This window comes from Orbilia oligospora, assembly GCF_000225545.1.
Source record: "Orbilia oligospora ATCC 24927 unplaced genomic scaffold scaffold00117, whole genome shotgun sequence".
Lineage (NCBI taxonomy): Eukaryota > Fungi > Ascomycota > Orbiliomycetes > Orbiliales > Orbiliaceae > Orbilia > Orbilia oligospora.
In genome coordinates this window covers 711-17421 of record NW_011645674.1, presented here as the reverse complement: position 1 = coordinate 17421, position 16711 = coordinate 711, and the positions used below count along the sequence as shown (strand labels likewise).

At 44.5% G+C, this 16711-nt stretch overlaps 6 protein-coding genes across 6 annotated transcripts; 3 read left to right on the top strand and 3 right to left on the bottom strand.

The window, feature by feature from the left end:
* Nucleotides 1-12: 12 nt before the first annotated feature.
* On the bottom strand, nt 13-5679 carry AOL_s00117g6 (uncharacterized protein; the record flags this gene model as incomplete). The annotated part of the gene is made up of 9 exons (XM_011127169.1): nt 13-283; nt 373-665; nt 764-1771; nt 1836-2117; nt 2170-3819; nt 3926-4736; nt 4797-5097; nt 5188-5291; nt 5495-5679. The coding sequence occupies 9 exons, from the start codon at nt 5677-5679 to the stop codon at nt 13-15; spliced, it is 4905 nt and encodes a 1634-aa protein (XP_011125471.1).
* A 332-nt stretch (nt 5680-6011) lies between these two features.
* Nucleotides 6012-7814, top strand: AOL_s00117g5 (uncharacterized protein; the record flags this gene model as incomplete). The annotated part of the gene is made up of 1 exon (XM_011127168.1): nt 6012-7814. The coding sequence occupies one exon, from the start codon at nt 6012-6014 to the stop codon at nt 7812-7814; it is 1803 nt and encodes a 600-aa protein (XP_011125470.1).
* A 122-nt stretch (nt 7815-7936) lies between these two features.
* Nucleotides 7937-10116, bottom strand: AOL_s00117g4 (uncharacterized protein; the record flags this gene model as incomplete). Its single annotated transcript, XM_011127167.1, has 7 exons — nt 7937-8188; nt 8257-8820; nt 8882-9082; nt 9140-9547; nt 9614-9768; nt 9858-9970; nt 10061-10116. 7 exons carry the CDS (start codon nt 10114-10116, stop codon nt 7937-7939), a joined length of 1749 nt encoding a protein of 582 aa, XP_011125469.1.
* Nucleotides 10117-10500: 384 nt separating this feature from the next.
* On the top strand, nt 10501-12462 carry AOL_s00117g3 (uncharacterized protein; the record flags this gene model as incomplete). Its single annotated transcript, XM_011127166.1, has 1 exon — nt 10501-12462. One exon carries the CDS (start codon nt 10501-10503, stop codon nt 12460-12462), a length of 1962 nt encoding a protein of 653 aa, XP_011125468.1.
* A 565-nt stretch (nt 12463-13027) lies between these two features.
* Nucleotides 13028-13593, bottom strand: AOL_s00117g2 (uncharacterized protein; the record flags this gene model as incomplete). The annotated part of the gene is made up of 3 exons (XM_011127165.1): nt 13028-13156; nt 13226-13374; nt 13461-13593. 3 exons carry the CDS (start codon nt 13591-13593, stop codon nt 13028-13030), a joined length of 411 nt encoding a protein of 136 aa, XP_011125467.1.
* Nucleotides 13594-14670: 1077 nt separating this feature from the next.
* AOL_s00117g1 (uncharacterized protein) lies at nt 14671-15139 on the top strand (the record flags this gene model as incomplete). The annotated part of the gene is made up of 3 exons (XM_011127164.1): nt 14671-14818; nt 14912-15060; nt 15125-15139. 3 exons carry the CDS (start codon nt 14671-14673, stop codon nt 15137-15139), a joined length of 312 nt encoding a protein of 103 aa, XP_011125466.1.
* Between the last annotated feature and the right edge of the window lie 1572 nt (nt 15140-16711).

Below are 16711 nucleotides of genomic sequence, written 5' to 3'. Positions count from 1 at the left end.
GTAATATCCCTCTTAAGCGGTCGGGACCAGCACCCCGAAGGACCCAGTTCCAATGTTCTGCAGCCGCCCAAACACTATCCTGGCACTTGGGCTCCTCAAATCGTCGCAATCATAAGCGAGACTCGCTTCTTTCAGGAAGTTGCATGTTGTCTCGAAGCTCATCTTCATCAACGGCGAAACAGCTGCTGCGAGTCCTGTCCGGTTGAACGGCGAGAATCCGCCATTTCGGGTCATGATATCCGCTATCAAATTCAAATGCCGCGTGTCCACTGCGATACCGTGCCTGATTATCCCCCAAAGTTCTAGTCAGCTACACACTCCTTCCGATTCTTTTTCTTCCGTCGACGATCAACCAGCGGAACTCAGACTTACCCTTTGAACACAGAGCCCATCTCCTGAATAATTGTGTTGCGTGCACACTCCACCCCGTACACTCGCAACACAGCTGCGATATCGTTGGAGTGGATCGCACTCGTGTCTATCACGTGAGCGTAGTCCCAGATGGCGTGGAAGTTCACCCCGTCCACGCTCAGCTGCTTCTTCTTTTGCATATCGTCTACTACCACCTCGCATGTCTTGATTCCAGCCAGGTGATGTATCACACTTTCCCGGCATACTTTCTCCACAAGATTGATCATCAAAATTTTGGGCGACTCCGCAGCGTACTGCCGAGTTTAAAAAAAAACAAAAACGAAAAAAAAACTGTTAGCGGTTCCAGGCGACAAATCTCAACCCCACACACACACCCCTATAAGCGACTCACCTCTAGCTCAATCTGGCACCAACTACCCCCGGCACGATCAAACGAAAAAGCTGAGAGCTCGGAATGATTTGATCTCAACGTATCAAATGCCGAATCTACATCCTTTCGACTGAGGTCCCTCTGCCCGCCTTTCCCATCCCGCCCATCTGATTCGTCATTTTCTGCATCATCACTCTCCTCGTCGCTAGACGAATCATCGTCGTCTTCTTCCTCTTCGGCTTCGATGCCATCCAAAATACCTTTTTCGTCGTCATCAGGCTCGTCGTACGCAGTAGCATCTGCCTTCCGAGAGCTTTGTTTTGCATCTTGTTCGCCATCTTCATCATCACTATCAACCACATTTTGATCGTCATCGTCGTGGGCATCCATTCCGGCCTGGCCGGTTTGCCCGTCGCTAATAGATTTGGAAGCGGCCCCGACCGTTGGTACAGAGTCCGTATTGGATGCCATCTTCTTAAACTCCTTTCCAACTTCCTTGCAGAGTTTCGGGATAAACATCTCCTGGATTGACTGAAATATCTCCGGGGTTGTAGTACTGTATTCTTCTTCATACTCCTCTGATGGAAAAAACTCTAGCTTGACCTTATAGGTCTTTGCCTGAGCATGGCCTCTCCCTTCCCCTGTCGTTTCAGTAACTGTTACATTCTTCACTACCTCTGATAAGCTTAACCTGCTGATACTCTTGGCAAATATCGCTGCTTGGTCGGGGGAGACGTGATCGTTCAGTGTCAAGGTCATCTTCGGAGTCGCTATTGTTGCTGAGGCAGTCATAACAATTTCACGTAGGCGCGGAATACCTAACGTCACGTTCTTTGCCGCGTGCCCTGCCAAATGGAAAGTGTTTAACGTCATTTGGGTGGACGGTTCGCCAATGGACTGCCCAGCAAGAATTCCGACAGCTTCACCAGGGCTGATCAACGAACGTAGGTACTTGAGGTACATCAAATTTTTGAACATTTTCTTCTCCCTCTTGTCCGAGAGGCACTCGTCTGGGTTCTCCTTGACGAACTAGTAAAAGACAATTCATGTTAGCAAGGTCGGCGGTAAGTCACCGCAATCTATGAGGTTGTACCTTTTCTAAGTCGCCTGAGAACTGTTCCGATACGCTGCCGACATATCTACCAGGAGGGAACACGGATATCGCTGGATCCATAGTGATCGGTGATGATCCCGCCTTGCGGAATTTCTTAGCCACCTCTTTCGAGTAATCCATTGCTGTATTGAAATCAAGTCTATCGGTAAGGTTTGCACATCCTAGTTGCTCAATGTATGTCTCGTGATTCTTTGCATGGAAAGTGAAGTCGCTGAGGTGAGCATGTTTTCCGATATCTATACCGTCTTCCCCGTACAAGAACTGCACGACATATGTTAGAAGCTGTTGCATGGGATACTGGAGGTGTGTTTACCTGTACGAGGGAGCCATCGGAATCACGAACTGAACTATCATAGTGCGTTCGAATACCCTCCATTCCCTTGATCAAACATCTCTGAAGATATCCGGAACGGCTTGTCTTGACGGCTGTATCAATGAGACCTTCTCTTCCAGCCATAGCGTGGAAGTAGTACTCTTGAGGACGGATTCCCGTTAAGAAACGGCCTGTAACGTAACCGCCAGCACGCAGACCAGGGTCAAACGGAGCGAAGCTAGGAAGTGTCTTTCCGCTAATCATAACTGGAACTCTTCGGCCTTCAAGAACTTGCTGTCCGAGAAGGCAAGAGATTTGCGATGCATTGACATCAGACCCCTTGGCACCAGAAACTGTCATGGCCTGCATCTGATTTTTTGGGAAAGGTTTGACAAGGGAGTTTGGTAGACAGAGTTTGATGACTTTGGATGTTATCTCATGGCCCTTGGAACCCATGAGACTATCAAGCGTCTGCTGCTTAGTATCGTTTCGTAGAACCTCCTCGAGTTTGGATGATAAAATGATAGAACTCGGGTCTACAAAATCCTTGGCCAATTCAACAAAACCTCTAGCAACCTCAGTTCCAGCAGATGCGGCTAGCTCAAGAGTCTTCCGTCGGACATGGTCACCTTGTGGAGCAAATACTAGATCCTCCATACCACAGGAAAACGCACGCATGTGTAGAAGTTTTGTAAACAGTCTGCCAAGGATACTCAGGAAGCTTCCTGCTATAGTTGGACCGTAAAGTTCATGGACAGAGTGAACAATTCCATAAGCAGATGCACCTACTTGTGACTTGTCAAGCACACCGCAGGCAAAATAGCCCTTAGAAACGACGACTTCTCCTTCCTCTGATTTCTCAGCCCAACTGGATCCTGGGACCTTTGTCTTCGAAGTGAAAGAAATGGCGGTCGTTCCGGGAGGGCGGATATTCTCCAAAATCGTAGTCACAATCTGTTTCCCTGTCCATAGCTTTACAGGTTTCAATACAGTAGGGGGTAGAAGCTGGATCCTCTCAGCAGCCCCCATTTTGTCTTCGGGTCGAAGAGAAGCATGTAAGAGCTCTTGGTATTCCCCCCTGGTAAACAAGGAGTCACGTTGAGTCATATGTAGTGACATAACAATATGATCCTGAATCAAACCTCGAAGAGGCTTTCCCGATGTCGGCACGAGATATTGGGAGTCAGTGTTGGCGATATACTGAGCCTCAGCTCGGGCATTCTCATTCTGAGGAAGATGCATATTCATTTCGTCGCCGTCAAAATCGGCGTTATAGGTATTGCAATTGGCATAGTGCATACGAATTGTGTTTTCCTTTGGGAGGACACGAGCTTTGTGTCCCATCATAGAGGGCTTGTGGAGAGTCGGCTGCCGGTTCATAATCACCATGTCGCCATTCCTCAGATGTCGATAAACCTTTTTATTGAAGGACTTAAGAGTAGCCTCAGATGGTGTAAGCAACTGGTTCGCGAGAGCTTTTCTGCTCTCAGCGGACAATGGCAGGCGCTGCAGTCGACCATTTTCATTTTCAATGTGGGTTGCTCCAGGCCAGATATTAGGGCCATTCATGACAGCCTGGCGCATTACGTCGACATTGTGAGGGGTAACAGGCTCCGGATATGTGAGCTTTTTTGCGAATACGAGGGGGACCTATAAAAAGATTGTCAGGTCTCTATCTCTCTATTCTTTTTAAAGGAATGGAGGAAGGGAAGTGAAGGGAAAGAAACAGAAGGGTATGGAATGCAGATAAACTTACACCGATCTCGTTTGTTTCAATATTGGGGTCTGGTGAAATGACGGACCGGGCAGCATAATTGACACGCTTGCCCATCATGTTCTTTCGGAATAGGCCTTCTTTCTTTTCTAGCACCTGTTTGATACCGATGATAGCGGCAGCTTGTCTAGCGCTAACGGCTCCGCCTCCTTTAGTAGAATCAATAAACAAGTTAACGTTGTCCTGTAGATTAATGAACTCTCGAATAAGCTTTCCGAATGCAGAATGTTTATCAAGATCGCTTCTAGCTGCGTCATTGATATCACGTATTCTAATTGAACTATCAAGAATCTTCTTTAGGATAGAATTCTGGGGGTTCTCGTTCAATTCATTTCCAGCAAAGCTCGGGGCACGAAACGGGGTCGGAGGAACTATAACTGCTTGCAAAAAGAACATTGCGGCATTTCCGTCTTGAGCCTTTCGGCTCCTGCTGTTCCGGTAGATTAAGGATAATATCTCCGACTCATTCTTGAAGAGATGGGTAAGCCGCTGGAGAACTTCCATAGGAGGCAAAAATGTTCCGGACTTTGGATTTTCAGGCTCCTCCGATAGAGTATCTACCTCTTCCATTTCTACATCCGAATCGTTTGCTGCCTCAACTATCGGCCGGGTTTCGGCGTTCTCCCCCCCCTTTTGCTTCTGGGCCTCTGAATGCGCAGGGTTCTGCTTTGCCAACTTTGCTAGACAGTGCTTCACCTTTAAGCCAAGTAAAGCCATCTGTTGCTGCTCCTTATGCGAGAGTGGGCGCTGGAAGATCTTAGAGTAACCATCCTTCCGGTATGTTGGTGATACTCTATTGAACCCATTAGCATTTTAATTTTTGAAAAATTAAGTTATAGCCATGAAACTGTACCCTTTACACGAACTGCACCTACGACCACCCATCATGTCCTTTAGGAAGGCGTGAACCAAGGCCCTACGAGCCTGAGCAACTGCCATTATCTGCGTAGAACCTAGGCCAACCTTGCGGTTTAATTTAATTGCCTTGTATACGTATCTGTTTCTTTTTCTTATGACGGTCTCCGTATCCTCTTCCTCGAGGTCTTCAACAACATCCCCAACATCAGTCGTAGTCGAAAGACCATGGTCCGAGCGGTGAAGTTTGGTGGATCCTATGAGCTCGATGTCGTCACTCTCGTGAATTAAACCTGCATCTATTAACCGTAGTTTGCATGTATATAAATTGATCTCTTGCCTTGAGAGGCGGAGGTGGTGACAGTACACGCAGGTACATCGTAACAAACGGTACATCTGATCGAAGAATACAGGATGGTAAACCGGTGTCGGGAGGGAAATGTGGCCGACATGACCAGGGCAGTTTTCGTTACTCAGATTACAAGTCGAGCATCTGTAGAATTCAGAAAGAGGTAATATTAGTGAACCACGCTCTGGGATGTGAATTGTGGCGATGAGGAGGCATCTAGATGTTCCCGAATTGATTCTTCTATCTTTTATCCTTTTTTTTCCCGTTTCCTTGCTGTTCTTTTCTTTCTTTCTTTCCTTCTTTCCTTTTTTGTTTTTAGAAAAAAATATAGGCGGGAGTAAACATACGCTATTGATCGCCCGAATGGTCCAAGGGCAGGGTCGTAAAGACCTCCATCTACAGGATTGCCATTCACATCGAAAGTCGAAGGGTTGACAATTTGCTTAACAGATATCGAGAGTATGTCCTTCGTGGACAGAAAACCGAAGTGAACGGCATTGATTTCTGAGGATATCGGATTCGAGATATTCATTTTGCTAGACTTTTGACGGCAATTGAAAAATCTGAGCTAGAAGCGACAGAAGACCGTATGTGATCATCAGCCGTTGTTGTTTGATTTATGAAGTCGCAAGTTGAAAGATGCGAAAAAGAATTTGCCTGTAAATTTTTTGGAACTTCCCGCTTTAGCGCACCCTGTTTCGAGATGGCATGGAAAAAGCAAATAACACCACTCCACCTAGTCATCCATCAACCCGGCATCAACCAACGTCAACAACACTACGGAGTACAACCTCAACATTGCAATCACCGTTACAATCATCAACGAAAACAATACCGGCGACCTTGACCGTATATACGGCCGTGATGGCGTCGCATGGTTCCCTCAAGCGGCCCCCGCCGCAAGATCCAATCCCTGGCTCTCCTACTAAGAAACCACGAGGCATGGACGCGCCTGGCTCATCCGCAGTGTCGGCGCAAGATCAAAAGAAGAAGATGGTGGAGGAGGCTCGAGCTCGGGCAGCTGCTCTTGCTGCGTCGTTAGGCAATCGGGCAGGCGGTTCAGCTACATCTAAACCATCGCAAACAGTGAGCGCTTCATCACATGCTGATCGGGTGGCCGCCCTACGAGCCCGAGTCGCAGCAGCAGTTGGTAATACCGCATCGGCAACATCAAAACAAGCACCGTCGCTCCCAATAGCCATCCCTAAGGAACCAATGGAAATGCCCCAAGACGGTGGCCGAGGAAGAGGGGGGTTGGATATTGGTATCCATCCTGCCCTTTTGGCCGACTCAGTAGAAACATCAACTGGTGTTGGTCGTGGGCGCCAGGCTATGAAACCGAAATTTGCGACAACCATGGCCAACCAAAAACCCGATCCTATAATAAAAACATCTATTTCTAGCAAACATAAAGATGCAAGACTAGTAGGGGGGTCCAAACCGACGGGGGAACAATCGCCCTCAAAGAATCCCTATTTCGATCCTAATATCAATTCTGGGGCCGGAGCACACCAGAAGGCTCGTGTGCCAAAAGGTTTAGTCTTCAACCAGAAAGGCAAGTACATTGAACAAGCCAATGCGTTACGCAAACAGGCGCAACTAGAGGAGCTCAAGGCTCGTATCGCAGCTGCGGCTAGGCGGGCTGGTATAGAGGAAGACATTGATACGGATAAATTGTTCCTAGTGAGTACAATACCTATGCGCATACGAGATGACGCTGTCACTGACCACAAGCTACAGCGCGATAAACCCCCAGAAGTCGAATGGTGGGATCAAGGTCTATGCAGCAACGGGACATACGATGACGTCAACTCCAACAATCTGAAAATAGACAGTCAGGATTCAATTATCACCGTTTATGTCCAACATCCCATCCTCTTAGACCCTCCGATGGAAAAGCATATACCACCAGCAAAAGCTCTCCCACTGACGAAAAAGGAGCAGAAGAAAACGAGGCTCCAAACAAGGATGGCCAAGCTTAAAGAAAGCCAGGCGAAGGTGAGGCTGGGTCTCGAGCCACCGGAACCTCCGAAAGTTACGTTGAAAAACATGATGCGTGTTATGGGAGACGAAGCCGTTAAGGATCCTACCGCTGTCGAGGCGAAGGTGAACAAGCAAATCGCCGAACGCCTGGAGAAACATCTCACTGCAAACGCGGAAAGAAAACTCTCAAAGGAGCAAAGATTAGACAAACTACACCACAATCAAGAACTGGACCTGGCAAAGGGCGTGCATTGCCTGGTTTTCAGAATCGAGAAACTCACAAACCCCTCTCACCAATTCAAGATTTGGAAGAATGCAGAGCAACTCGCCCTCACGGGCATATGCATTAGCAACCCAAAGTTTAATTTAGTAGTCGTGGAAGGTGGGGAATGGGCTATAAGCAAGTATAAAAAACTTATGATGCAACGGATAAAGTGGGATGAGAATGGGATGGGGGTAGGGTTAGATGCCGAAGGGGATTCGATGGTCGATGAGACAATGGCCCCCGGAACAGAATCAAATACATGCACACTAGTATGGGAAGGTGATCTGAAACTCAAGTCGTTCAAGAGATTCACTACGAATAAGTGTGAGTCGGAGAGCGAAGCCAGAAGATTGTTAGAACGGAACAAAGTCGAAAACTATTGGACGTTGGCCAAGGCGAAAGGGCCTTCGCAGGCATGATGAATCATGACCAACTCTTGAGAACGTCCCCAGTAGATTGAAGGTATCCTGGATTACACAATAGCTAGTATCTACCTATTCATAGGATTGGACTTTGACATATTAATAAGACAATGGATAGACTAAGTTACCCTGTTCTGCTTTTTCTTCAATATGCAATATTCCCCCCAGACTCTTTGGTCTTCGTAAGCTAAGCTCGGGAGCCAAAGTGCCCGACTTAGGAAAGGAGTTTGTGCAGCATCGAGGAACCTATGGCATGTTACACGGTCCCAATTCTCGGCGTCTAGAATATAATTTGGTTCCAATGACTCTGCTTGCCTTCCCGTACTGCTAAAATAAGAGTCGACTAGGTAGTCACACTCACCAATCGGGGTCTGCCACTTAGATAATTAATGGAACATCTTTCAACCCTTTTCCCGGCCATGGGCGAGCATAGACTTACATATTTAGAATAATCCTCCTGATTAAGGTCGTTCATATTCTGAGGTACTATCCATGTCCCATCTCTAAAAGGTGTATTAGTTTCCTCAAACGCCCCTGGCAAAAGGCCTGTAAAGGCGCTCTTGATGAATCGTGGTCTTGCTCCTGAAGGAAGAAAGTAAGATGACGGAAACCTATACCATTCTTTCCCAAAACAAACATTCCCAGATATATTTTGGCCAGATCGATATATAGTTTGCGGTGCACTATAAGCTGTTATAATGGCGACAGTACGGGATGTCGATATAAGAGCCGACATCGCCAGTACGCCAGCGATGAGGGATGTCCCCAAAGCACTAGCGACTTTAGCTTGGATTTTTAACTTAGTGCCAGAGAATAAAATAAGGCCCTTCACCCAGCTCATTGACATTGCAGCGTTAATGCAGAGTGCTGGGTACGCAGGGAACATAAAGCGTTCCTCTTTGTGCGGCTGCAGTGAAAATATGCCGAACCAAAGATAGAACGGGAGTAACAGAACAAATTGCAGTCTAGTGACACCAGTTGACAGGATAACCGATGTTATGGCCTATGATGACATTTAGTAGCCTTCATAAGTTAATTATTATAGTGTGGATAGGGATACACACCAGCACAAGGATACTCGCAAGGGCGGCCACAGCCATTATGTTAAAGTTCAAGGACAGGTTGGCAATATAGTACCACCAAGGCTCCGTGCCATAAAGATTCGGTCCTCTTTCTGAGCCACCAAAGACATTATATAATATAATATTCAAAGGCACGAATACAGGTTTTCGATAAGCCAAGGAGTCAGCGCCGATAACAATTGCCTAACTCTGTTACTAATCTTGCAAAGGGAGTAAAATTCATAGAGGCATCGTACTTACTAACACAATAAGTGGCGAAAAAACGCTGCAGGCCATACGCCGAACCATATTGATGCTACCACGGGCCCTCCCATCGTCGAAGCCCCATAGTAAAAGTTGTGGCACGACAAGGGCGAGGCAAAATGGCCATCCAAGAAGCCCAGCAACAGCAAAATATGTAATGGCCCTCGATAGGAAGACCGGCGTTTTGAGAAACTCCGCGATTCCGAACATAACAAAGTACATTGCGAATGATGATGGCAAGTAAGCTGGTATTGCTTGGAACATACCCGCACTTGGTACGGATATCAAGATAAAAAACAGACCCACCTCGGGGTCAACAGATCGAGAGAGAGCGTCATAAAGCTCGGCCTGAGATACCGAGCCGATTCCTGCCAAGATTGCTCGCAGAATAAAAAAAATATGATACTATTCAAAATATTAGGTTAAAAGGTGTTTGAAAACTATGAATATCATGAAAACGTAGTCAAATACCTTCTGGATATTGGGAACAAGCGAAAACGGTAAAGTTAAGAGGGAGTGAACGCCCACGTACAGCCAACTTCTGATAGCATAGACCGGAGAGTATTCCCATGTTTGTAATCCATCGCCGTAAGATAGATAATGTGTGGGTTCCCAATAATTAAAGACTAATAAGATTGAAACAACATTAGGCCCCTGGACTTTAAACTGAAATTTAGACCACAAAATGAGAGAGCAGTGAGTAAGTAGATGATACCTTCATCGCAATCTGAGATTGTTGCAAAGGCAGCGGATATGAGCCCAACACTGAAGATGACTGATAAAACGACATGGTAGGGTATGAGCGGGCCCTTTTTTGTAGTCCTAACGCTGGTTTACATGTTTTCGGGGGCAAGGTTAGTATAATTTACTGCAATATCGAGAGACGTTATACTTATCTTAGATGTCTTACTGACCTACCTTTCGATTTTCTGGGTAGCGGCCGCCGCCAACGGCACTTGGCTTCGTGGAGACATCTTGCAGGAACAATACCAGGACAATTGGTCCGGGCCGCCTACCATGAAGATTGATAGCGCGTCTTTTTGTTATACAGGTAGGTGCTAGTTAGGTGCGTAGGTTAGAATTACCTACTTAGAAGTAGGTAAAATTAATACCTAAGTACCTAGGTAGTACTTCTGTGTTATTATGTACAAAGCGGAAGAGTGGCGTTTTGCCTGATGCCAAGAAACACCATGCCTTTTCTGAGCTATCTCCATAGTAGTAGGCCGGCAAGAGAAAAAAGAAGGAAAAAAAAAAGATTCTTCAAAACTGCGACATCCGACAACCGACAAAATCAACCTTGATTCTGTTAACTACCTCCCAACGCTCACAAGTCAACCTAAATTCAATTTCATGAAAATATGGACAGCGACCCCATTATCTATGGCGATGCGCCAGAATACGATCACGATGACCAACCTCGGCCCAAACGCCCCCGTCTCTCATCCGAAGGTCCAGACGACGGAGCAGCAACTTGTTCATCAAACAACAACAATTGTAAACCCTTTGACCCAAATTCAGAAACCAATACAATACCAGGGCTATTCCTAGCTACCGATTGCCAGGTAGTACCCGGTATAGGGCTCAGTCCTAAGAATAATGCACCGGACCAACAGGCATTAAATCCACCACCACCAACAGCTGCTTCCATCACCGAAGAGAACCCAGAACTCGATGGCGGTAACGAGGGAACATCTAGCCTACCTCTCGTCAACGATGAAGAGGACAATGAAAAGAAGTCTAAAGTTGAAGATGAACTCATTATCTACGGCAATGACAAGACAGCAGACCTTATCACCCCGAATCCCGACGAACCTGAAGTTGAGAAAGACAACATCGGGGTCTTCCGTGACAAGGAGGATTTTATGGAGAAAGGGATGGCCAACATGGGAAATCCAGAAGCTGAGTGGCAATTGGATTCTTCGGCGGAAGAAAGCGACGATGATGCGAATGAAGGATCCCATAATTCCTCCCCGTCCTCTGATGATGGCGGCAGCTCAACAAACTCTGGAAGCGATGACGAAGACGACGAAGGAGAAGACGCCGTATTTTTGGATATACAGAAAGAAGCAAGACGATTAATGGATGAGGATGCTGGCTCGGACGACGAAGCTAGCGGCGGGGCAAAAGGCCGTGTCAGTGGCCCCTTGAAAACGAAGAATGAACTCCCAGAGGCCAAGTTAGCGTCCACCCGTCCCGAAATCGACATAACCGCAAGCACACCAGTTATTCCACTAGGGGTAATCGATTCGGTGGTTGACGACTTGATTCTTGTCAAAGCAAGCGTCTCCGGAGAATACCAAGTGTTAAATGAACGATCGGTTTTATGTTTCGAGGATCGGTCTTTACTCGGATGGGTACAAGAGACATTCGGTCGAGTGGAACAGCCTTTCTATACCGTGCGATTAAGGGATGCGGAGGAAGTGAAACAATTAAAAGCTACTGTTGGCCGAAAAGTTAGCTACATTCCCTCGCATAGCACATTTCTATTTACGAAAACAATCCGTGCTGTGAAAGGTAGCGATGCGAGTAATTTCTTCGATGAAGAGGTGGGAGATGATGAGAGGGAGTTCTCGGACGATGAAGCAGAAGCAGAGTTCAAGAAAAGACAAAAGGAAGAGAAGAAGGCACGAGGAGCTGCTCTCCGGTTCCAAGGGCAAGCTCCACCATTAGCACAAACAGCCACTCAGAGCCAAGCAGCCGATGTCATTGATGAGCCTTATGTTCCTCTTTCCCGCCCGGCGAATCTACACGAGATGTCCGCCCCGCCGAGCCAAGCGAACCAAAGACTTCCGCCCCGAGATTTCCAATCCAACAGAGGCTCGAGAGGATTTAGAGGACGTGGTCGGGGTGGCCGCCAAGCCCCTCAAGGCCGACATGATTTCAAGTCCGGGCCTCGCCAACAAAACCAAAGCTCCGACCATCATCATCATCATCATCATCATCATAATCATCATAATCAAAATCAAAATCAAAATCAAAGTCGAGATCAGCCGCAGCAGCATCAGCAGAATTTACAGCATACATCCAATCCTCCTTTATCTCAAGTGCCGCTGCCTCTTGTTCCTCCGCCAGCCTTTCTTCCCTTTTTCGCACAAGGATGCACAATGCCGCCAACAGCATTTCCCTCTGGACCCCACATCCCCCCAGCATTCTTCCCCATCCCCCCAAACCCTCAGCTCCAACTACCTCATCAGTTGGGCCAAATACCCCCACTCCCCCTTAATCCTACCCAAATCCCGATGCTCCAAACGCAGCCACCTCGTCCGCCATCGGTCGAAGATATTCTCCACATTCTACGCTCACAGGGTCATAATTTGTGAGGTACGGCTAAGTGTTCTTCGCTTTCTGTATCAACAATACAAGATTAATCTCGTGTATTGTAATTTATGTTGTATTTCCTTTAATAATTTTGATTAATCTACAAGAGACGTATGTTGAAACTAAGGCGGCGGTTCTCGGCTTATACATAGCATCATCAAAAGAGTTTTATGTTTTCACATTCTACGTAAGGCAATGGGAGCACGAGATCAAGATGGTTATATGAAGTGTCAAACGGCAGGGTTCATTGCTTCGTCCCGAAAACATGAGAAAAGTCCAGATATGATACAGCCCATTGCGACACCTGTAAAGCAAACCCGTGTAGTGAAAAACAACGCATGCCCAGACCCTTAAAACAAGGAAAGAAAAATATAAGACTGAAAAGGGACAAAGAGACGGAATATCAACCCGTGGTCTTCAGAGGGGCGGCCATATTTATTCGTTGACAAGAACGTCAACAGCTAGTATATTAACGTTAATGCTCAACAGGATGGGTGTTGACAGTATTCCGGGGATTAAATTGTATGAAAGGGTGTTCTTTTCAAAAACGCCAAAGACAAGGCAGGTTTACGATCGCTCTCCACGGAGACGACGAGCCAACTGGATATCCTTGTTCTGGATGGTAACACGCTTAGCGTGGATGGCGCAAAGGTTGGTATCTTCGAAGAGGGAGACGAGGTAGGCCTCGACGGATTCCTAAAAGGGTGGCCAAGTTAGCTCCGGACTTAACGCGCTAAAGGCGTGTGATGAATATATAAAACGTACCTGAAGAGCACCAATGGCAGAGGACTGGAAGCGGAGGTCCGACTTGAAGTCCTGGGCGATTTCACGGACGAGACGCTGGAACGGGAGCTTTCGGATCAAAAGCTCGGTGGACTTCTGATAACGACGAATCTCACGAAGAGCAACGGTACCTAAGGGAAATGAAACACGTAAGAGGTGGTTCTGTGACGCGTAGCTAGGTTTTCATCTGAAGGTTTCAGTATGGTGTAGAACGTACCTGGCTTGTACCTGTGTGGCTTCTTGACACCACCGGATGCTGGTGCAGACTTGCGAGCAGCTTTGGAAGCGAGCTGCTTACGAGGAGCCTTGCCACCAGTGGACTTGCGAGCGGTTTGCTTGGTACGAGCCATTGTAGATGTGTGTGGATTAGATTAAAGGGGAGGGTTTTGTTTTAGTGTATTTTTCTATGAGATGTCGATAGGTTGGTGCTGTTGTTGTTGTTGTGTTGAGGGATGGGTAGGAAGTAGTAGGAGAGAAGGAAACAAGAGCAGGATTTGGGGGGGACGTGGTCCTTATAAGAAATTTGGGGAAAGCGCTGGATCACTGTGGAAGAATATTTTTAAAAAACAGCTTCTGAGAAGTAAATAAAATAACCCAAAGGCGTCAAACACCACACGAAAAGGAATGACGGTTTTGGTCCAAGAAAAAGTGCTGGAAAGCAGACGGTCAAACACCCCAAAAACCAAAAGTTGGTTTGGTGGAGGGAAAATCGGCTTTCAGAGCGAATTCTTGCCGAAACGGTGGCAAGGTGGGCCCGAGAGCTGGTTCAGTTTAGATCCTGCCTGACACAGCCGCTGCTCCAATCATCCACCCTTGAAAGACCTGCACACACGCGCCGAAAAAGCAACCTTCAGCCGACTCTACACTGTATGTACTGTGTGCTTACATAAGAAGCACGTACGTATTATACGTATACTTTGATTTGACTTGGGCCAAGTACATAAGTTGGTACTGAGATTTACATACACTGAGATTTACATACACCGAAGCAAGTAAGGATATACTTACTTACTTACATGGTATACATACTTAGTATACGCGAGTTGAATATTCCGTTGTATATCCATATCCATATCCATATCCATATCCATATCCATACCCATGTCAATGTTTTCTTTCCTTTCCTGGGATGGAGGTTGTTATGTCCTACTTACATACGTGTTGGGTGCGCGTGCATGCTTATGCGCTAGCAGGGGCCAACCCAAGAAGAAGGTGGCCCTCTATTTTGGTTGATATCAACGCGTCGCGCAGAACATTCATAAGCGCGAGTTCACCCCAAACGTTTCCCTCTCCTCCATTCATCCTCCATCCAAGCACCCATCTACCACTCAAGTCTCGAATACACATCCACGTTCACCTAGATCTTTGATTTACCACCGAAATAGAACTCCTCCTTCTCCTACCTTTATTTCCTTCAATCCTTCAAAATGACCGGCAGAGGCAAAGGTGGAAAGGGTCTCGGCAAGGGCGGTGCCAAGCGCCACAGGAAAATTCTACGAGATAATATCCAGGGAATCACAAAGCCAGCCATTCGTCGTCTCGCACGTCGTGGTGGTGTCAAGCGTATCTCTGCAAGTATGTCCTTTGGCAATTCTATCCCTTCCAATGCAATCGATCACCAAAATATTCTCTTTTGAGCACTTTAAATTAATCCTCCTCCCCAATTAGTGATTTATGAGGAAACTCGTGGTGTCTTGAAGACTTTCCTTGAAGGTGTCATTCGTGACGCTGTCACATACACAGAACACGCTAAGAGGAAGACAGTCACATCGCTCGACGTCGTTTACGCCCTGAAGAGACAAGGAAGAACTCTCTACGTAAGTTACCTAAATAAACACTGAATTATATCAACCACGTACACTAACGAATCGGCTCATCCAGGGTTTCGGTGGTTAAATTCATTGTGTCTGTTTTTCTTTTTTCCTTGTTTTTTTTTCTTTCTCTCCTCTTCCTTTTTGCCGCCTTTGCATTGTCTTTTATGCACTGAGGCGTATCGGTGTCCGGTCTGGAGGGTTCTCCTACGGGTGTGCATTTTGTTTTCCTTCCAAGTTCAAATGTGCATATATAATGCGAGTTTGATAATATTGAATGTTACGATATGGGCCGACTTGCCCCACTTAGCGACCATGTCTTGGAGATGGTTCTAAAATATTAGCTTTTAATATTTCAATCCGTGAGACCTTTCCATAATCCATCAACCCGACGGCTGAATGTCTTTTATTAATATTACTCAACAAAAACAACGCGAGCGTAGCATCATTCTCATATGACCGGGATTGTAGTCAAGTCGAGCATATCCCGCTTGTAAAATAGTCGATATCAATATAAACGATATAGCCAACTTTGAAACTGGATGTCAACAACACCACTGTTAGCAGTTATGGTTCATGAGTACTTAGAGAAAATGGTAACTAGAAAAATACAATAAAAATAACACATCGCAGTAATAGAGGTTATTGATTAATTATTGAATGATTATTAATTGATTATTAAACAATTATAGATTGATTATGAATTAATTATTATAATCTTTATTATACAAAAATATAATAAATCTGTTTAGATATATTTTATTTTTTATAGTACTAGGTCAAAAGTATTTACTTTTTTTTTTGAGAAAAAAAAAAAATATATTAATGACAAATGTATCTTTACAAAATTAATTATTTTTTTATAAATAATAATTGAAATTTTTTAAAAATTAATTATGTTTAAAAAGTAATCTTTAATCTATTATTTATATAATTTTTAGTATTTAATATATTAATTGTGTGTAATAATTATAATTTAAATTCTTTTATATATAGATTTAATAAATTTTTAAAAGTAATTATTAGAAATATTTTTTTATATATTAGTTATAACTTTTTTTAAATAATTTAAAATAATAGTTTTATTTATTATTTTTTTAATATTAGGATATATTTTGTGAAGTTGATTTTTTTAAAAGTTTCTAGGTATGTTTAATTGAATTTAAATTTGGAGAATATGGTGATTATTTTAAAATAATATATTTAACGTATTCCACCTAGTTTGCGCGCACACCTAGTTTTACCGCAGTTTTCAGAATCAAATATCCCATCAAAAATCATCACCAAACCTTCAACCTTCTTATATTTTCTACATAATAATACCCAACAATATATATTTCAAAACAGTATTATTTTATTATATTATAATAATTTTAAACCTCAAAAAGCCATAAAAAAATATGACTATAAAAAAAAAAAATTAAATACAAGAAAATATTATTTAATACAATAATATTACTTTTGATAAATTTATCTTTTATAATTATAATAATATATTTAATATATTTTATCCTTATTATTCTTATCTTTATTTTTATTTTTATCTTTATCTTCTTTTTTATTTCCATCTTTTTTTTTATTTTTTTTATTTTTTCTATTTTTATTATTATTACTACTATTATTACTTTTATAATTGTAAAATATAATATTAATTATT